This window comes from Mustela lutreola, chromosome 7 (assembly GCF_030435805.1).
Source record: "Mustela lutreola isolate mMusLut2 chromosome 7, mMusLut2.pri, whole genome shotgun sequence".
In the NCBI taxonomy this organism is placed as follows: Eukaryota; Metazoa; Chordata; class Mammalia; order Carnivora; family Mustelidae; genus Mustela; species Mustela lutreola.
In genome coordinates this window covers 52576330-52598801 of record NC_081296.1, presented here as the reverse complement: position 1 = coordinate 52598801, position 22472 = coordinate 52576330, and the positions used below count along the sequence as shown (strand labels likewise).

The 22472-nt window shown below is 40.2% G+C and overlaps 1 protein-coding gene across 10 annotated transcripts in view; it reads left to right on the top strand.

Moving 5' to 3' along the window:
• Window positions 1-22472, top strand: part of INTS14 (integrator complex subunit 14) — a 36865-nt gene that overhangs the window by 13194 nt on the left and 1199 nt on the right. For 9 of the 10 annotated variants that reach the window (XM_059180835.1, XM_059180839.1, XM_059180840.1 and 6 more), the window contains 5 exons: window positions 8499-8591; window positions 9060-9204; window positions 10567-10700; window positions 19057-19175; window positions 21025-21090. In XM_059180835.1, coding sequence (XP_059036818.1) covers window positions 8499-8591; window positions 9060-9204; window positions 10567-10700; window positions 19057-19175; window positions 21025-21090 — 557 coding nt within the window. Of the gene's footprint in view, window positions 1-8498; window positions 8592-9059; window positions 9205-10566; window positions 10701-19056; window positions 19176-21024; window positions 21091-22134; window positions 22404-22472 lie in introns of all 10 variants that reach the window. The other variant, XR_009355424.1, reaches the window with a different exon arrangement.

Genomic DNA, 22472 nt, shown 5'->3' with positions numbered 1-22472 from the left:
GGTTAAAAAGAAATGTAGATTCTGACACTAGGGTGCTGTTGTCATCACCAGTGTATACATTTTGAATGGAAGGAGGTGTTGCCAAAATGGTGGCAGGCTTGTGGTATTTCATTGTGATCTCCAATCCTAGTAACTATAGCCACAAATTACTAGAGTTGGAAATCATGACCAGATTCACTAGCCATGAAATCCCTGAAGTAATTCTTAATAGAGATACTAAGATTGATTAGCATCATAATTAAGATAATCTTTGAAGAGCTAGCTTCTAGATTTGGCTGTGATTCTTCTTGTGTGATCCTGGACATGTCATTTCCTCTCATACTGACTGGCTAGGTGAGTAGAATCTCTAGATGAGTCATGGTCTCTCTAAGGTCTCCACTCTGATACACCGTACCCCTAGAGCCCTGCTGCTTGTATTTTCACTAAAAGGAGACATGCTACTGCTTTTCCCTGGTTTGTGCTGGAGGTGTGCTTGGCTGAGATTGGCAGAGTGAGTCAGAAGTCATGAGGAAGAGTGGAGAGGAGAGTTGTCTCCAGTTGGTGGATGGACTCCTTGAGTGGTGGGTACACATTCAGCCATCACGGTTTCATCGTTGTACCTTCAGTGCCTAGCATAGCATCTGATGCTTAGTAGGTGTTCACCAGGTAAATGTCCGGTCAACCAGTTATAATAGAATTAAGTGCACAGTAAATATTCATTTCACTTATGGGTGTGCAAATTTGAAGGAGTCTGAGAGTAAAGGGCATGCAGAGGCTTTTTATTTTTTGTGCCTTTAGCCTCTAGCTGTCTGGAAGTCAACATTCATCTCTTTCATGGACTACTGCAGTGTGTTAAGCTGTGCCAAATGTTTTGTTGCCTTCAGACCAGCTATATTCTACTTCCTTCCCATCCTTTTTTTTTTTTTTTTTTTTTTTTTTTAAATTACAGTTCTTTTATTTTTATATTTTTTTTTTTTTATTTTTTATAAACATATATTTTTTATATACATATATTTTTATCCCCAGGTCTGTGAATCACCAGGTTTACACACTTCACAGCACTCACCAAATCACATACCCTCCCCAATGTCCATAATCCCACCCCCTTCTCCCCAACCCCCTCCCCCCGGCAACCCTCAGTTTGTTTTGTGAGATTAAGAGTCACTTATGGTTTGTCTCCCTCCCAATCCCATCTTGTTTCATTTATTCTTCTACCCACTTAAGCCTCCATGTTGCATCACCACTTCCTCATATCAGGGAGATCATATGATAGTTGTCTTTCTCTGCTTGACTTATTTCGCTAAGCATGATACGCTCTAGTTCCATCCATGTTGTTGCAAATGGCAAGATTTCATTTCTTTTGATGGCTGCATAGTATTCCATTGTGTATATATACCACATCTTCTTGATCCATTCATCTGTTGATGGACATCTAGGTTCTTTCCATAGTTTGGCTATTGTGGACATTGCTGCTATAAACATTCGGGTGCATGTGTCCCTTTGGATCACTACATTTGTATCTTTAGGGTAAATACCCAATAGTGCAATTGCTGGGTCATAGGGCAGTTCTATTTTCAACATTTTGAGGAACCTCCATGCTGTTTTCCAGAGTGGCTGCACCAGCTTGCATTCCCACCAACAGTGTAGGAGGGTTCCCCTTTCTCCGCATCCTCGCCAGCATCTGTCATTTCCTGACTTGTTGATTTTAGCCATTCTGACTGGTGTGAGGTGATATCTCATTGTGGTTTTGATTTGTATTTCCCTGATGCCAAGTGATATGGAGCACTTTTTCATGTGTCTGTTGGCCATCTGGATGTCTTCTTTGCAGAAATGTCTGTTCATGTCTTCTGCCCATTTCTTGATTGGATTATTTGTTCTTTGGGTGTTGAGTTTGCTAAGTTCTTTATAGATTCTGGACACTAGTCCTTTATCTGATATGTCGTTTGCAAATATCTTCTCCCATTCTGTCAGTTGTCTTTTGATTTTGTTAACTGTTTCCTTTGCTGTGCAAAAGCTTTTGATCTTGATGAAATCCCAGTAGTTCATTTTTTCCCTTGCTTCCCTTGCCTTTTGCGTTGTTCCTAGGAAGATGTTGCTGCGGCAGAGGTCGAAGAGGTTGCTGCCCGTGTTCTCCTCAAGGTTTTTGATGGATTCCTTTCGTACATTGAGGTCCTTCATCCATTTTGAGTCTATTTTTGTGTGTGGTGTAAGGAAATGGTCCAATTTCATTTTTCTGCATGTGGCTGTCCAATTTTCCCAGCACCATTTATTGAAAAGGCTGTCTTTTTTCCATTGGACATTCTTTCCTGCTTTGTCGAAGATTAGTTGACCATAGAGTTGAGGGTCTATTTCTGGGCTCTCTATTCTGTTCCATTGATCTATGTGTCTGTTTTTGTGCCAGTACCATGCTGTCTTGATGATGACAGCTTTGTAATAGAGCTTGAAGTCCGGAATTGTGATGCCACCAACGTTGGCTTTCTTTTTCAATATCCCTTTGGCTATTCGAGGTCTTTTCTGGTTCCATATAAATTTTAGAATTATTTGTTCCATTTCTTTGAAAAAGATGGATGGTACTTTGATAGGAATTGCATTAAATGTGTAGATTGCTTTAGGTAGCATAGACATTTTCACAATATTTATTCTTCCAATCCAGGAGCATGGAACATTTTTCCATTTCTTTGTGTCTTCCTCAATTTCTTTCATGAGTACTTTATAGTTTTCTGAGTATAGATTCTGTGTCTCTTTGGTTAGGTTTATTCCTAGGTATCTTATGGTTTTGGATGCAATTGTAAATGGGATTGACTCCTTAATATCTCTTTCTTCTGTCTTGCTGTTGGTGTAGAGAAATGCAACTGATTTCTGTGCATTGATTTTATATCCTGACACTTTACTGAATTCCTGTATAAGTTCTAGCAGTTTTGGAGTGGAGTCTTTTGGGTTTTCCACATATAGTATCATATCATCTGCGAAGAGTGATAATTTGACTTCTTCTTTGCCGATTTGGATGCCTTTAATTTCCTTTTGTTGTCTGATTGCTGAGGCTAGGACCTCTAGTACGATGTTGAATAGCAGTGGTGATAATGGACATCCCTGCCGTGTTCCTGACCTTAGCGGAAAAGCTTTCAGTTTTTCTCCATTGAGAATGATATTTGCGGTGGGTTTTTCATAGATGGCTTTGATGATATTGAGGTATGTGCCCTCTATCCCTACACTTTGAAGAGTTTTGATCAGGAAGGGATGTTGTACTTTGTCAAATGCTTTTTCAGCATCTATTGAGAGTATCATATGGTTCTTGTTCTTACTTTTATTGATGTGTTGTATCACATTGACTGATTTGCGGATGTTGAACCAACCTTGCAGCCCTGGAATAAATCCCACTTGGTCGTGGTGAATAATCTTTTTAATGTACTGTTGAATCCGATTGGCTAGTATTTTGTTGAGTATTTTCGCATCTGTGTTCATCAAGGATATCGGTCTATAGCTCTCTTTTTTGGTGGGATCCTTGTCTGGTTTTGGGATCAAGGTGATGCTGGCCTCATAAAATGAGTTTGGAAGTTTTCCTTCCATTTCTATTTTTTGGAACAGTTTCAGGAGAATAGGAATTAGTTCTTCTTTAAATGTTTGGTAGAATTCCCCCGGGAAGCCGTCTGGCCCTGGGCTTTTGTTTGTTTGGAGATTTTTAATGACTGTTTCAATCTCCTTACTGGTTATGGGTCTGTTCAGGCTTTCTATTTCTTCATGGTTCAGTTGTGGTAGTTTATATGTTTCTAGGAATGCATCCATTTCTTCCAGATTGTCAAATTTATTGCCGTAGAGTTGCTCATAGTATGTTCTTATAATAGTTTGTATTTCCTTGGTGTTAGTTGTGATCTCTCCTCTTTCATTCATTATTTTATTTATTTGGGTCCTTTCTCTTTTCTTTTTGATAAGTCGGGCCAGGGGTTTATCAATTTTATTAATTCTTTCAAAGAACCAGCTCCTAGTTTCGTTGATTTGTTCTATTGTTTTTTTGGTTTCTATTTCATTGATTTCTGCTCTGATCTTTATGATTTCTCTTCTCCTGCTGGGCTTAGGGTTTCTTTCTTGTTCCTTCTCCAGCTCCTTTAGGTGTAGGGTTAGGTTGTGTACCTGAGACCTTTCTTGTTTCTTGAGAAAGGCTTGTACCGCTATATATTTTCCTCTCAGGACTGCCTTTGTTGTGTCCCACAGATTTTGAACCGTTGTATTTTCATTATCATTTGTTTCCATGATTTTTTTCAATTCTTCTTTAATTTCCCGGTTGACCCATTCATTCTTTAGAAGGATACTGTTTAGTCTCCATGTATTTGGGTTCTTTCCAAACTTCCTTTTGTGGTTGAGTTCTAGCTTTAGAGCATTGTGGTCTGAAAATATGCAGGGAATGATCCCAATCTTTTGATACCGGTTGAGTCCTGATTTAGGACCGAGGATGTGATCTATTCTGGAGAATGTACCATGTGCACTAGAGAAGAATGTGTATTCTGTTGCTTTGGGATGAAATATTCTGAATATATCTGTGATGTCCATCTGGTCCAGTGTGTCATTTAAGGCCTTTATTTCCTTGCTGATCTTTTGCTTGGATGACCTGTCCATTTCAGTGAGGGGAATATTAAAGTCCCCTACTATTATTGTATTGTTGTTTATGTGTTTCTTTGATTTTGTTATTAATTGGTTTATATAGTTGGCTGCTCCCACGTTGGGGGCATAGATATTTAAAATTGTTAAATCTTCTTGTTGGACAGACCCTTTGAGTATGATATAGTGTCCTTCCTCATCTCTTATTACAGTCTTTGGCTTAAAATCTAATTGATCTGATATAAGGATTGCCACTCCTGCTTTCTTCTGATGTCCATTAGCATGGTAAATTCTTTTCCACCCCCTCACTTTAAATCTGGAGGTGTCTTCGGGCTTAAAATGTGTTTCTTGGAGGCAACATATAGATGGGTTTTGTTTTTTTATCCATTCTGATACCCTGTGTCTTTTGACAGGGGCATTTAGCCCATTCACATTCAGGGTAACTATTGAGAGATATGAATTTAGTGCCATTGTATTGCCTGTAAGGTGACTGTTACTGTATATGGTCTCTGTTCCTTTCTGATCTACCACTTGTAGGCTCTCTCTTTGCTTAGAGGACCCCTTTCAATATTTCCTGTAGAGCTGGTTTGGTATTTGCAAATTCTTTCAGTTGTTGTTTGTCCTGGAAGCTTTTAATCTCTCCTTCTATTTTCAATGATAGCCTAGCTGGATATAGTATTCTTGGCTGCATGTTTTTCTCGTTTAGTGCTCTGAAAATATCATGCCAGCTCTTTCTGGCCTGCCAGGTCTCTGTGGATAAGTCAGCTGCCAATCTAATATTTTTACCATTGTATGTTACAGACTTCTTTTCCCGGGCTGCTTTCAGGATTTTCTCTTTGTCATTGAGACTTGTAAATTTTACTATTATGTGACGGGGTGTGGGCCTATTCTTATTTATTTTGAGGGGCATTCTCTGAACCTCCTGAATTTTGATGCTTGTTCCCTTTGCCATATTGGGGAAATTCTCCCCAATAATTCTCTCCAGTATACCTTCTGCTCCCCTCTCACTTTCTTCTTCTTCTGGAATCCCAATTATTCTAATGTTGTTTCGTCTTATGGTGTCACTTATTTCTCGAATTCTCCCCTCGTGGTCCAGTAGCTGTTTGTCCCTCTTTTGATCAGCTTCTTTATTCTCTGTCATTTGGTCTTCTATATCACTAATTCTTTCTTCTGCCTCATTTATCCTAGCAGTGAGAGCCTCCATTTTTGATTGCACCTCATTAATAGCTTTTTTGATTTCAACTTGGTTAGATTTTAGTTCTTTTATTTCTCCAGAAAGGGCTTTTATATCTCTCGAGAGGGTTTCTCTAATATCTTCCATGCCTTTTTCGAGCCCGGCTAGAACCTTGAGAATTGTCATTCTGAACTCTAGATCTGACATATTACCGATGTCTGTATTGATTAGGTCCCTAGCCTTCGGTACTGCCTCTTGTTCTTTTTTTTGTGGTGAATTTTTACGTCTTGTCATTTTGTCCAGATAAGAGTAAATGAAGGGGCAAGTAAAATACTAAAAGGGTGGCAACAACCCCAGGAAAATATGCTTTAGCCAAATTAGAAGAGATCCAAAATCGTGAGTGGGGAGAAAGGGGATAAAAAGAGGTTCAAAAAGGAAGAAAGAAAAAAGAAAAAAAAAAAAAAAAAAAAAAAAAAAAAAGAAAAGAATTTTTTTTTAAAAAAGAAAACACCTAAGAAAAATGTAAAAAAAAATATATATATATTAGATAAACTAGTAAAAAATCGTTAAAAAAGAAAAAGGTAACAGTTAAAAAAAAAAAAATTTTACCCGAAGGCGAGAAAAAAAAAAAAAAAAAAAAATGAAAAAGAAAAAATTAAATTAACTGCAAGACTAAAAAAAATCACAGGAAAAAAGCCATGAGTTCCGTGCTTGGCTTTCTCCTCCTCTGGAATTCTGCTGCTCTCCTTGGTATTGAAACCGCACTCCTTGGTAGGTGAGCTTGGTCTCGGCTGGATTTCTTGTTGATCTTCTGGGGGAGGGGCCTGTTGTAGTGATTTTCAAGTGTCTTTGCCCCAGGCGGAATTACACCGCCCTTACCCGGGGCCGGGGTGAGTAATCCGCTCGGGTTTGCTTTCAGGAGCTTTTGTTCCCTGAGCGCTTTCCGTAGAGTTCCAGAGGACGGGAATACAAATGGCGGCCTCCTGGTCTCCGGCCCGGAGGAGCCGAGAGCCCAGGGCCCCACTCCTCAGTGCGCCCTCAGAGAACAGCGCCCAGTTACTCCCGTCTGCCTGACCTCCGGCCGCGCTCCGAGCTCACCGAGCCTGCGACCGGTTCAAGGTAACACGGAGCTGCGAGCTTACTGTCGGCTCTGTCTCTGTAGCCGGCTTTCCCGTTCCAATACCCGCAAGCTCTGCGACACTCAGACACCCCCGATCCTTCTGTGACCCTGCGGGACCTGAGGCCACGCTGACCCCGCGTGGGCTTCGCTCCGGTTTAGCCTCTGGAGCGATGTCCCTCCGCGGAGCAGACTTTTAAAAGTCCTGATTTTGTGCGCGGTTGCTCCGCCGCTTGCCGGGAGCCGGCCCCTCCCCCCGGGGTCTATCTTCCCGTCGCTTTGGATTCACTTCTCCGCCGGTCCTACCTTTCAGAAAGTGGTTGTTTTTCTGTTTCCAGAATTGCTGTTCTTCTTCTCTTCGATCTGCCGATGGATTTTCAGGTGTTTGCAATCTTTAGATAAGCTATCTAGCTGATCTCCGGCTAGCTGAAGCAGTCTCAGCTTGCTACTTCTCCGCCATCTTGACTCCTCCCCCCCTTCCCATCCTTTTTTGATGGGTAACTTTGAATAGATCTCTTTTTGTCCATATAAACTTTTAGTCCAAGATCTTTGTCATAGCTTACACCACTTTGAAATGCAGACCTTTTGCTACTCGAAGGAAAAATACGTAACTGCTTATGCTGACTCATTTGTTATTCAGCTAAAGAAGGTAATGGCAGCAAACCTCCAGAGAAGCAAATTTCCTGACATAGAAATACAGTGTACTCACCATGACCCTGATTTTTTAAAAAATTGCTTTGAGAGGGGCTCAATCAGTTAAGCATCTACCTTTTGCTTCGGTCATGATCCCAGAGTCCTAGGATCAAGCGCCATGACAGGTTACCTGCTTAGCGGGGAGCCTGCTTCTCTCTCCCCTGCAGCCTGCCACTCACTCTTCTTTTGCTCGCTCGCTCGCTCTCTCTATCAAATGAATAAATCTTTTTTTAAAAAAATCATTTTGAGAATATGAGTATGTCTGTGCCTGAAAGACTGAAAAGCAATTCAATAAAATATTAATAGATGTTTCTTTTGATGGTGAATAATGAGTGACCTTATTTTTCTTCTTTACAATTTTTAGTGTTTTCTAAGTTTTTCTACTATTTGTGTAATCAGAAAATAAACTTTTAAAAAGTATTTTGGGATAAAACTTATTTTTTACCTATTAGGTTTCCAGCAAGTACTCTGGGTCTTTAATAGCTTCTGTAAAGCAAAGAAATCATTGTTATATTTAGACTGCTACCTTGGGCTTCTAGTGAATGTATTTCTTTCTCACGGAAATGTTTTTAATAGTAGCTTTACAGTCCAAGGACATTTGCTCCTCCTGCAAGGATGGAGTGGTGGAAGTGCTTGACTATGACGCCCCCTGCCGACCCTAACATCCTTGACTAAACAGAGGGATTGGATGTTTAAGCTTTTGCCTTGGCTGGGGTCCTAGCCTCATAAAAATAAAGTCTAACTGGTTTGTCTTACAACTTAAATCATTAAATGTATTTTGAGCTGTTGAAAATGCAAATTGTGAGTCATCCAGAGAAACGTCTAATAACCTTCCTAGTCACATCTGAATTCCTCACCTAAACGCTGTATTTGTGAAACCTAGTACATAGAAAATAATGTATTTCCCTATCCATTAATTCAGTGTTGATTCATTCTTTTCAGATTTGGAAATAGTGGGATTTATTGATATAGCTGATATTTCAAGTCCCCCGGTTCTATCCAGACATCTGGTCCTACCAATAGCACTTAACAAAGGTGAGTTCTCTTCCTATTCTGATCATACAGATGAAGCATTTTATGATCTAAAGCTATTCTTAAATGTATATAGTTGATAGTAGGATAGCCCATTTTGCAGAATTAGGGGAAAGGAATAGTTACTGGATTTGAATTTTTGAAATGGAATGTTTCCTAATAATACTGCAAGACCATTTCTGTGATTTTAATTTCAGCACCAGAAAAGAAACCCTTTAGCTGTCAACCCCTAGCTTTCCATCTCCCTCAGCCCCAGGTAACCGCTAAATGTTTTTCTGTTTTTATAGGTTTACCTATTTGGGATGTTTCATTTAAAAGGAATTCATATAATATGTGAAAACTGAATTTTATATGGACATAGGAAAATGAGAAAAGGAGTTTCTCTTTCTTGTTACAATATTTCTTTGTAACTGAATACTCTCCTTCCAAGGCTAGAAACAACCAGCTAATCTTATTCTGATCTTTTCACAGAAGGTGATGAGGTGGGTACTGGCATAACTGATGACAACGAAGATGAAAATTCAGCCAATCAAATTGCGGGCAAAATACCCAACTTCTGTGTCCTGCTCCATGGCAGCCTGAAAGTAGAAGGAATGGTGGCAATAGTTCAGTTAGGGTAAGGAACTTTGTTTACCTTTGGTTGAATGAGGGAGAATCAATTTACAGAGTGAAATATTTCCCAGATTTTTCCTTATCACCTTTTTCTTCCCCCTGCCATACTTTCCCCACCTACCATCACCTCCTAAACTTGTACTTATCCCCTAGAATAAGTACAGAGTGAGCCTTTTAATTAAATTGCTTTTATATTATATCCTTTTGTAGTATATCTTTTTATATTACATTCTTTTATATCATATCCTATAGTTTTCCTCTTTTCTATCTGGGAAATCTGGATTCAGTTATAACAGTTCTGCTACTTGCTCAGGGATCTTCAGCAATATTCACAGGCTCCTCAGCTATAAGATGAGGAGGTAGAACTAAGTGAAAAAGGATATCAAGAATATGGATTGAAAATTTTACCATGTGCCAGGCGCTCCTCCAGTCACTTTATGTATATTAATTTTATGTAACCTCTCACAACACTATACAGAGGATGTCATTGTTTTCCCTATTGTATAGATGAGAAACTGAGGCTTAGGGAGATCAGGGAACTTGCTCAAGGTCACACAGCTTATAAACGAAAGAGCCAGGGTCCTTATCCTTGCATTCTGTCTCCAGACCCCATATTCATAACCACTGTGCTGTAACCCTTCCCTGTGGGGAACACCTCTCTAGCTTTTACATTTGCTACAGTCTTGAAATTTGCAAAACCATCTGCTTCCCTTTCTGTAATACCTATTGTTAGGAAAGAAGAGGTGACTGATCATCTTCTGGCCATCACCTGGGGTTGACTGGTATAGAAGTTGAAGAGGTTAGGAGTACTCAGGTGAAGCTCCATTTCTACTTGAGTTAAAATTACCTGGTTCAAAAAGAAGAATGCAATTCTTATTAGGTATTATTTTGCTGTATTTCTTGATACCCAAGCTGCTTATACTGACTAGCTCTGAATATGAGAGTTCCTTAGGGCCTTTTGAGAAGCAGGAACAGAGCTGGGTGATGGCTTGTGCCCTTTGTTAGAAATCCTGCTCTGTGTTGGTGCTGCTGTGAATGACTCAGGGAGGCAGCTGAAACATGGGTTGCATCCCTTTGTCCTCCCCACCTCTGTAGCTATTTGTTGCCCTTGTGATTTTTTTCTTTCCTAAGATTGCTTTTGATTTCTATATCTACCTAATTGAATAATAATACATTTCCCAAAGGAATGGCAATATCAGAGGACAGCAGGATGCATTTTCAGTTTTAGGATTTGGCTTTAGTAAAAAAGCCTAATTTCAAAGCTGAAGACCCATGTCTTTTCAAGAGAAAAACACTGGCTAGACTTATATAATTTCATAATCCCAGGCTTGACATTCTTCTGATCTTCCATCTTCTCTCCATCTAGTCCTGAATGGCATGGAATGCTCTACTCCCAAGCTGACAGCAAGAAGAAATCAAACCTCATGATGTCTCTCTTTGAGCCTGGCCCAGAACCTCTCCCATGGCTAGGGAAAATGGCACAGTTGGGTCCTATTTCAGGTATAACCCAGATCAGATTTTACTTATCTTGACTTTGTTTTCTCTCTGCTATTCTGAATGGCTCTGACTGCAGTCAGAGAGCTGTGTGATCTCCCTGCCGCATGTGCTGTGGTCTCTAATGCGGATATGTGCATGGAAAACCCCAGCAGAGTGTGATGTTTGAACTTTCAACTTTACGTCAAGGGAAACTGACATTTAGGTTGCTTTAAGTAAACATAAGTGCTCTGACTGCTTAGAGTGAAAAGCTACTGTCCATAAACATTTTTTTCTTCAGTACACTGTTTTCAACTTAGTAACCCCAGTCATTTGTGGATAATTTAATCCCCTTCCTTCTTGAAAATGTTTTCCCTTAGATTTCCTAATACTGCATTCTTCTGATACTTGTTTCTTTAGCAGCTTTGCCTTATCTTGTTGTCTTGTCTTCCTCTTGCCTCATGATTTTCAGGATGTTTTCCTTTGCCTTCTTCTCTTGGATTATTATTCTCTCTTGATTATTCCATCAGCCATTATAGCTTCAGACTCCCCTAGATGTATAACTCTGGTCCTACTTGATCTCTCCCTGAAACTTACATATCATATTTCCAATTCCTAGTTAGACCTCTCCACCTGGCTATTCTGCCATATACCAAGCAGCTCAGCATGTTTGTTAGAGAAAGCATCGTCTCTTAACTCTTCCCTCCTAAGCTGTTCCTTTTTATGATTTTCCCGCTCCTGATTGAGGCCTACGTATTCCTAAGTACTCAGGCTCCAACTGTAGAGTCATTCTGGACTCATTTGGGCCCATTTCAATTTCAGAACATCTACTGAACAAACTTATAGGGGGTAAAAGACTTGTACGAGATCAGGGTTGGCCTGGATGATCGGCTCTGTGTAGAGGACGCAGGAAAAACTTCACAGAGGGACACCCAAACTGAGGTTTGAAGAAAAAGATTTGCTGAGCTAATGAAGGAAGAAGAGGCATTCTGGACAAGGGGATCACCTATAGAAAAGCAAAGCTAGAACACAAAGCATGAGGGTGGGGCGGGGAGGGCCCAGTGGTGGGTTAGAAGTTGGCAGTGGCTGGAATAGGGCATACCTCCTCTGAAATGTGAAGAGCTGAGACTATTCTGCAGATACTGGAAAGCCACTGAAGGGGAGGCATATGAGAAGTGGAGATACCAGTTAGGAGACTTTTTTTTCTGGGTACTGGTAGTATGGCTGAAATTCAAGTGAGAGCTAATAAATTTGCATTTAGAAAGATAATTCTAGGGATGTCTGGGTGGCTCAGTCAGTTAAGCATCTGACTTTGTTTTGGTTTCAGCTCAGGTCATGACCTCAGGCCCCACATTAGGGTCTGTGCTCAGTGGGGACTCTGCTTGAGATTTTCTTTCCCTCTCCCCCTGGCCTGCTCAGGCACGTGTGCTCTCTCTCTCTCTTTCTTTCTCTCAAATAAGTAAATAAATAAAATCTTCAAAAAAGAAAGAAAGAGGGGCGCCTGGGTGGCTCAGTGGGTTGGGCCGCTGCCTTCGACTCAGGTCATGATCTCAGGGTCTTGGGATCGAGTCCCGCATCGGGCTCTCTGCTCGTCAGGGAGCCTGCTTCTTCCTCTCTCTCTGCCTGCCTCTCTGCCTACTTGTGATCTCTGTCTGTCAAATAAATAAATAAAATCTTAAAAAAAAAAAAAAAAAAAGATATTGTTGATCTTTAAAAAAAAAAAAAAGAAAGAAAGAAAGATAATTCTATAGAGTGTGGATTTGGAAAGGTAAGAGCATCCAGCAGTTACAAGTCTGCTGTGACAGTCCTGGAGATGTAAGGATGAGAGCCAGAACAGGGGCAGTGGCTGGGAACAGGGAGGGTAGGGATCCATGCAAAAGATACTCAGAAGGCAGAATCAGCTTTGCTCATTTTGCCTGTGAGATTTAGGTAGAGGAGGCTAGAGACAATTCGTGCAAGAGTTCCTGAAAGAGGATAGAGTTGAATATATAATTTTTAGTTATAAGCATAGTTAAAATCATGAGAATTAGGACAATTGCTTAGGGCAGTGGTTCACACATTTGAGTTTTTGTGTACAAAACTAAACAAAAAACAAACAACCCAGAACTTGTTTAAAAATTGTTTCCTGGGCCCCATTTATGGAGATTCTAATTCATTCGGTCTGGATTCCAGCCCAAAAAACTTGCAGTTTTAGTGTTCTCCAAGTGATTACAATCCAGGTAATCCATAACCACACTTTAAGAAGCCCTTGTCTCAGGAAAATATGTAATTAAGGCAAAAAGAGAGCCAAGAACCAAACCCCTAGAGAAGATTAACTATGGGGTCAGTGGAAATAAAGGAAAATGAGAAGGAATAAGTAGAAGGAAAAGTGGAAGAAAGTGATGTTACAGAAGCCAAGAGAATAAAGAGACGAAAGAAGAAAGTAGTGTCTCATACACGTGTACAATACATAGCCTGCTTACCCTGTCTTAAACAATGTACATTTATGTTAGTTAGGCTTGAAGGATGCCTTTGCCACTGAAGCCTAGAAAAGATTTTGATTGAATATTGACCCTAGAAGCTAGGCAGTAAGGCTTTTCAGTAAAGGGTCAGATAGTAAATATGCTAGACTTTGCAGACCATATGATCTCTGTCATGACTACTGAATTTTGCATAGTATAGCACAATACATATTGTGCTATAATACATATACATATATACATATATATAATACATATTGCATATTATTGCACAATACAATATTGTAGCACAATACATAAATGAATAGGAATGACCTATTCCAATAAAATAATCATATGGACAACAGAATTTGAATTTCACATAATTTTCATGTGTCATGAAATATTTTTATTTCCCCCCATCTATGTAATGTAAAAACCATTTTTTTAAAAAGATTTATTTATTTATTTGACAGAGAGATCACAAGTAGACAGAGAGGCAGGCAGAGAGAGAGAGAAGCAGGCTCCCTGCTGAGCAGAGAGCCCGACATGGGACTCGATCCCAGGACCCCGAGATCATGACCTGAACCGAAGGCAGCGGCTTAACCCACTGAGCCACCCAGGCGCCCCGTAAAAACCATTTTTAACTCAAAACCAGGCAGTTGGCCAGCTCTTGAGCTAGGATGCAGGGTCTGGGGTTCTAAAGTTCACACAGGAGAAGAGATACAACTTTGTTTCCAAACCAGACAACTGAAATCTCAGTAAAGCTAGGAATGTGGAAGGTCTAGCCCCTCAGTGAAAGGACAACAAGAAAAATTCTACCCATTGTTTTTACCTACTTTTCCAGATGTTTAAAAAAAAAAATTAACATAATTAGCATACAGTGTTAGTTTCAGGTATACAGTATAATGATTCAACAATTCTGTGCATTACTCCGTGCTCATCATGATAAGTGTACTCTGATCCCCTTCATTTCATCCTTCCCCCACACACCTCCCATCTGGCAACCACCAGTTCTGTTTAAGGTCTGGGTTTTTGTTTGTTTGTTTTTTAATTATTTGACACAGAGAGAGACAATGAGAGAGCACAAGCAGGGGGAGCTGCAGGCAGGCATGTGGGCAGAGGGGGAGGGAGAAGCAGGCTCCCTGCCAAGCCAGGGTCCTGATGGGGGGCTTGATCCCAGGACTCTGGGATCTTGACCTGAGCTGAAGGCAGCTGCTTAACCGACTGAGCCATCCAGGTCCCCTAAGGTCTGGGTTGATTTTTGTTTTTTTGTTTTTGTTTTTGTCTCTTTATTTGTTTTGTTTCTGAAATTACACATATGAGTGAAATCATGTCAGGTCTTTCTCTGATTTATTTCACTTAGCATTATGCCCTCTAGATCCATCCATATTGTTACAAATGGCAAGATTTCCTTCTTTTTTATGGCTGAATAATACTCTGTGTGTGTGTGTGTGTGTGTGTGTTCCACATATTCTTTATCCATCTATCTATAGACAGATACGTAGAGGTTGCCTTCATATCTTGGCTGTTGTAAATAACGCTACAGTAAACATAGGTGTGCATATATCTTTTTGAATTTGTGTTTTCATTTTCTTTGGGTAAATACTCAGTGGAATTAATGAACCATGTAGTTCTGTTTTTGATTTTTTGATCGTGTTCCACAGCAACTGCACTCATTTGTATTGTCACCAGCATGGCCCAAGGGTTTCATTTTTTCCACATCCTGGTCAACACTTGCTTTTTGTTTTGTTTTGTTTTTTAAGATTTATTTATTTATTTCAGAGAGAGAGTATACATGTGGAGATAGGGGAGAGGGAGAGAATCTTTCAAGCAGACTCCTCTCAGAGTGGGGGAGCCTGATCCAGGGCTTGATCCCATGACCCATGATGTGACTGACCTGAGCTGAAACCAAGAGTCTGATGCTTAACTAGCTGAGCCACTCAGATGCCCCTATTTTTTGTGTTTTTTTATTTTAGTCATTCTGACAGGTATAAGGTGGTATCTCATTATGGTTTTGATTTGTATTTCCCTGATGATCACTGATGTTGAGCATCTTTTCATGTGTCTGTTGGCCATTTGTATGTCTTCTTTGGATATGTCTGTTCAGCTCCTCTGCCTATTTTTTAATTGTATCATCTGTTCTTCTGATATTGAATTGTATAAGTTCTTGGTATATTTTGTTATTGACCCCTTATTGGATATAATCAATTACAGATATCTTCTTCCATTCAGTAGGTTGCCTTTTTGTTGTGTTGATGGTTTTCTTCGCTGTGCAAAAAGCTTTTTATTTTGGTATACTCCCAACAGCTTTATTTTGCTTGCATTTCCCTTGCCTGAGGAGACATACCTAGAAAAATGTTTCCACGGCCAATGTCAAAGAACTTGTTTTTATTTATTTTTAGTTAAAACAAGGCAAGCAAAATGGTGCAGTTGTTTATACCTATCCCTCCTATTTCTCATTCTGTTCTTAGTAACAGCTACTTACAACTTCTAATTTTAAGAGGGTTTGGGGGGGGTTGGTATTTACATTTCTAAATAATATAAGTATGTATTTCATGACTTTTTTTCTTTTCATTTCAAATGTCATTTTGACTTTTTAAGGTTGAGTGCTTAGCTCTCTTACCACCACTGTCCCAACCCACCCACCCAGGAAGAACATTTTTCCCTTCCTCTATCCTTCCAGTGGGATTATAGTGTTCTTTTTGGGTGAAGTAGTGTTCTGTCCTTGTTAGATGATGTGAATGTTATTTATGACTAAATGACTAAGCCGTGTGGTACACTGAGTTACATTTTGTTTTGGAGCTCTTTGTTCTCTGCACCAGTTTTTTTTTTTTTTAAAGGTACTTTTTTCTTTTTTGTAGCAGGCAAGATAAATGTGCAGTTGATCCTTGAATAATGTGGGGGTTATGACTTTTAACTACCCCAGACTTCACTAGTAAGAGCCTACTGTTGAACAGAATCCTTACCAATAACATAAACAGTTGATGAACATGTACTTTTTATGTTTGTGTATATATATGTATTTATATATACATATATATGTATATATTAGTGTGTGTATATATGTATGTATTATATACTGCATTCTTACAATAAAGAAAGCTAGAGAAAAGAAACTGTTATTTTAAAAACCCTGAGGAGGAGAAAATAGATTTACAGTACTTGTATCTTTAGGAAAAATTCTGTGTGTAAGTGGACCTATACGCTTCATACCCATGTTGTTCAAAGGTCAGCTGTCTTCTAACTTCCTTTAAAGGAAGGCTCTTGGAAAGACACTGAGGTTCCTCAGAGACTCTGGGAAAGAGCTGGGCAGGCAGGCTGTGGGGGCGGCGAGCAGCAGCAGATGAAGACAGCCAGCCCTCCCTTTGGGCTGTCTCATGGCCTTCCCCTCATCTTGCTTTACTTTGCTCTTTTCTGTGTACTTACTGTTAATTCCTAAGTAAAATACATTCTTCAGGTATTTTTGTCCGTTTTCTTTTTTTTCCCCTTAGAATCCTTTCCCTTCTGCTTGTTGCATAAGTGGACTATTTGTTCTCTGCCTGCTGGGTAGCTGTCAGCCTTCCCTGCCTGTCTCTCCTGAGGCTCCCCTGTTTCGTGACTCCTCCTGAGAAAAGGCTACATGGGAAGTAGACGTTTGAAATCTTGCATCTTTGGAAATGTCTATGTTTCATCCCTTACACTCAGTTGTTGATTCTGTTGGATACTGAGTGCTGATTGGAATGACTTTACCTTAGAGTTTTGATGCATAGCTCCGTTTTTCTTTTCTGGCTTCCTGTGTTGCTCCTGAGAGTCTAGTGCAATGCTGTCAGGGCTTTGACCCAGATCTCTTTTTCCTCTGCACTACTGGAGGTGCTTCTTTGTATCCCTTGTGTTCTGGGTTTTCAGAATCATGTCCTTACTTGTTAGTTTCTTCATTCATTGTGCTGGGCATTCAGTGGGCCCTTCCATCTGGCAAGTCCATTCTTTAGTCCTGGGAACATGAATCATGTGTTTGATTTCCCCCTCTCTGTATCCTCTCTTCTCCCTTTTCTAGAACATCTGTTGATGATTTTTATATAATTTTCTTATCTTCCACCCATTTTTCCATTGTTTTCTAATTTCTCTAAGGTATCTTCAGCTTTACCTTGCAGCTGGTTGTTTTGGTTTTTTTTATTTCTGCTGCCATATTTCTTATGTCTAAGAGTTTGCTGTTCTTTTTTCATAGATGCAGTATTTTTTGTCTGTCAAACCAGTCACCACATATAGGCTTCAAATAATTAGAGACCATACAAGATAGACTGTGGTTAGATATTGCAATGTTTGATACTGATACTGAGTGCTACAGTAGAAAAGGTTCTAGAGAAAGTGCTGTGTGCCAGAACACTTGGGACAACTTTGTGGAGAAGGAGGGATAAGATCTGGACCTGGAATATAAGTAAGTTTGGATGTGTGAGGAATGGTGAGGTTGAGTGGTAGAAAAAGTATTACCTTTGCAAGCAGGCCCAACTGAGTAACTGTGAAGCCTGTGAAGATCCAACCTCTTTGAGCCTCAGTTCCCTCATCTTTCATGGGACCAATAATATTTCCCCCCCACTAGGGTTGCTGTAAGGAAAGAAGGTATACATTTAACGTGTTTGGAACTTAATAAATATTCTTTATTCTGTAAGTTCCTTGAGTCTAGAAAAAAATCCTCTTCAGCCACACTTCCTAGCAGAGTGCTTGCTACATAGTGGGAACTTAGTATAGCAAGTGAGTAAGGGAATAAATGGATGAGGGAAGGGGAGCACTCCAGTCAGGGGAAATAACCAAAGTAGTGGCAGGCAAGTTAGAAATAAATGTGCTACATGGAAAAAGACTGCTGGGATCCTGGCCTGCCTAAAAGGTCTTATATATATGCAAGTTATTTGTGGAAATATGCCTGGAAAACTCGGCCGATACTTTTTGGAGGGGTTGGGTGGGGGGCACTGACACATAGTGTGGGGCCAGTATAAAATATTTAAATTACCAAATTGGGGTTAGAGAGCTTCTGGCTCAGAGAAACTGGGTTCATTCCAGTTGGAAGTATGAACATTTGGACAAGGGATATAAGCTCCCTGAACTTGGTGGGGAAATGATCCCAGCTCTGTCTACCCCAGAAGGCAGTAGTAATCAGGATAAAATGAGCCAGTAGATATAAGTGGGCTTGTGAGTTTGTGGCAAAGTTTCATTGGCTTGGGAAGCAGGTAGAAAAACAGAAACCTTTATTTATTCACATGGCTAAAAAACCAGCTGAGCTTTAAATGTTTGAAAGCAATAACTAATAAGCCCTGATGACCTAGAGTATATTTCACCAAAAAGTATTTCTTCTCTTGCCCTTTTCCTTAATGTGGCTACCTATAATTTTCCTCTGGAATTTTCTCAGTGCTTAGACCTATGATGTCCAGTCCAGTAGACACTAGATACCTGAGGCCATTTAAATTGAAATAAGTAAAATTTAAAATTCAGTTCCTCAGTCACTTTAGCCACAAGTCAGTGTTCAGTAGCTGCATGGGCCGGTGGCTACCATTCGATCATTGTAGAAAGTTCTCTTTGAGAGCACTGGGCCAGACTATAAAGAATTATATTATGTGTGTTTATATATTCTTTAAATATGTACTTTAGAATGTATGTATTAGTTTTATTCTCTCTGATCTCAATTGATAAAGCAAATAAGTGAAGGTTGTCTCTTTAAAAACATTAAGCTGGGTTTGTTTTTGGTTTTGGTTTTTTACCTACTTGGGCCTCAGTTGATTGTTTAGTCTCCTACATCAGTGGCATTGTTTGGGAACAGGTTCCCTAACCTGAGGGAAGTGAATGGATTTTCTTAATTAGGGAAGTAACAGGATGAAGAAGATTGAATGATTCAGAGAGCGGCTAGCCTAATTGGAAATGTAATTGATTATGTTTTGCCAGATGTCATTTCAAGATTGTGTTTTCCTTTTAAGATGCTAAAGAAAATCCTTACGGAGAGGATGACAATAAGAGCCCATTTCCCCTGCAGCCCAAAAACAAACGCAGTTATGCTCAGAATGTGACCGTCTGGATCAAACCCAGTGGCCTGCAGGTAACATTACCATTCAAGTTGCTTTCTGCTGGGGACAAGGGGAGGGATTCTGGCAGGCAATTAAGACATCTGATTTGATTTTCCTTTCCTTTGATATTTAGTAATTCACTTACTTCTAATGTTTGTCATTATTTCCAAAAAGGATTTGAGGTGGCCTACAGTAAAACACGTATGCAGCAAAATCACTTCTTACAAAATTTAGAGCAGTACAAAACCTAGAGGAAGAGGGGAGACAGTTGCACCGGGAACTCAAGGCGAAATGATTATATTTGAGCAATTTGGCTCCGAGCTTTCTGCTATCAGGGTCAGAAGAGCAACATGTAGGGTTATATATAACCTTTCTTGTCTGACAGAAGGAAGCATGTCAGTTCTAGAGAGACATACTTTCCTGGCATTGAATTTCATTGTAAAATTTTTGACATGGTGAGGCATTGACAGAACGGGTTTAATCTTTGACAACAGTTTTTTGAGAAGGATATAAAAACTTCATGGGTTTATTTTTCTGTCCCCACAGTAGAACCCAAGCAATGGCAGTACACCTTAATAACAACACTTTTATGGAAAGCTAAGATTACACTATTCTCGAGGTATGCTGCTTTTATGCAAGCTCAGTGATATTTCTCCCTCCACTGACTTACTGACTTACTTAGGCCACCTGACAGGGGAAATAGCTTCTTGATGGCACGGTTTCTTCTTTGCATAGAGACTGGACACACCCTGTGGTGGCTGTGGGGGAGGGGTTTTGTTGGAAAATCAAGTTCTCTCCTGCCATCCCTGACCCCAGTACTTCCCTGTCAGAAGGAAAGCTGAATTTTTCTCAAATGACTTTTTAGATTTTGTTCTGTTCTGGATGTATTTTTTTTAATTGTGAAAAACACATAGCATCAAAGTCACCATTTCAGCCATTTTAAATTCAGTGGCATTTAGTACAATCAAAATGTTATGCAACCATCATCACTGTGTAGTTCTAGAACATTTTCCTCACCCCAAGAGGAAACCCTATACCTGTTAAGCAAGTCACTCTACATTCCTGACTTCCCCGAGTCCTTGGCCACCACTAATCTGCTTTTGGACTCTGGATTCATCCTACTCTAGATATTTCATATAAATAACAGCATGTAACATGTGACTTTTTGTGTTTGGTTTCCTTCACTTAGCATAATGTTTTCAGCATTTGGCCATGTTGTAACATAGATCAGTACTTCCTTCCTTTGGATTTCATTCAGTTGATGAACATTTGGATTGTTTCCACCTTTTGACTACTGTGAATAATACTGCTAAGAACATTTGTCAATTTTTTTCTTTTGTTGCTATGCTGCTGTTGTCATAATTAAGAAATCACGACCAGTCCAAGGTCATGGAGATTTATGCCCATGTTTTCTTCTAAGAGTTTTGTAGTTTTAGCTCTTGCAGTTAGGTCTCTGAACCATTTTGAGTTGTTTTTTTTGTTTGTTTTATATGGTGTGAAGTAAGAATCCAGTTTTGTTCTTTGCATGTGGATAGCCAGCTGTCCTGGCACCATTTGTCCAAGAGCCTGTTCCTTCCCCCATTGAATGGTCTTTGCACCCTGGCCAGAAAGCCGCTGGCCATAGATGTATAGGTTTATTGGGTTTATTTTTGTGAGACAAGTTCATTTCTGTTACTAAGGGATTTATCATCATCAAACATTTTGAAGGAGGGAGATGCTTTACTAATGTAAATTACAGTGACATTGACTCAGAGGGATCCTCATCTTGACATTGCACCTCTATTCCCAATTTCTTTCCTCTAAACATCTAGCACCACCCTTTTGTATTCTTTCCCCTTTTACCACAGAACCCTAATGTTGAACTGTTATTACCCTTGACAGACAGATGTACAGAAGATTTTAAGAAATGCAAGGAAACTACCTGAAAAAACACAGACATTCTATAAGGTAAGACTGTCAGAATTACAGTGAGGTGGGGGGAGGGGGGCTGGGATATGTCCCCAAAATAAATGGTTCACAGCAATTAGAGTATGGGGTAAAAGAGTGAACATGGACAGGCATGAGAAATGTTTGGATTGTACCTCAGTGTTTTCATTGTAAAGTCCATAGAAATGATAGGTTCACTGCTGCCCTAAAAATCCAAGAATTGGAAGTGTTTAAGTGGCCTGATTCTGTACACAAGGGCTCCTCTGTCTTGATGCTGCTCTGAATGGCTGAGAAAAGGAGTCAAAAGAATCTGTGAGTCAAAGCCCTGAATTCTCCGTACCACTCTCATATGAGTGTCCAGTCTAACCCTGGACAACCAGGGTGACTTCCTGGGATGATGATCTCCCAGAACATTCTTATGCTACCAGAGAAGCTGCTTCCAGGAAGGACTACTAAAATTGTATTTATATGAATTGCAAAAGGATGGCCCTCCAGAATCCTACCTAGCTAATCCAGAGCTATTGGTGGAGGGAATAAATTTATAACCAGTGGGTAGAGTTGGGGGTTCATTTAAGTAAACACCTTGTTTCTTGCCTTTCCATCTGGTGTTTGCTGAAATTAAATTGAGTGGCAGTGTGAGGCATGCTGTGTTGTCAGTTGTAGCCCAGCTACTAATATTTTATGGTGCACATAGCCTACCTAAGGCTAGCATCTCTTCCGGAGAACAGACGGGCTACTTTGTCTGGGTGTTATCTCATTACCTTTATGTCACTGTTGTTTTCAAACCTAATTATGTGGCAAGCTGGTGACCTCAAGCAGGAGCAACCTTAATCAGAGTTCAGAGAGCTGCTCAGCCAGCCATGCCCTCCCTCCCCTTGAAGCCCATAGTTCACACAGGCCCTTGATGACCCCCCTTGGCAATAGTCCCTTTATCCCCTACAGTCGTCAGCTGTCTATTCAAGAAGGCACACTTGTACTTTGGCCCTCTTCTGAACTTTCCCCCTTGTTAACAGATGATAGTAGAGAGATGGTCAGAAAGCCCACTTCTCTTTTCTGGCTTTACAGAGTCCCACATATCAGATGTGGAAGGGCCTCTGCCGGGCAACTGCGTGAGCCCCCACAGCAGGCATATGGAAGAGATCCTCCTTCTCACTCTACAGATGAGAACACTGAGCCTCAGAGAGGCTACACAAGTGGCCTAGTTGCACTGCTAAGTGGTTGATGGGGCTCTTTGTATTTCTCTGCTTCCATGCACTACCCAACCCTTCTTTTGGTGGCAGTCTTTCAGGTCAGACTTCTTGAATCCTCCAGAGCCTCCTCCAAACATGTTCACTGTTGTTCAGTCTGAGGCCCAGCCAGAGAAGAGGCAGCAGAGGGTTCATAGTCCTCTGAGGTTTGGGGCT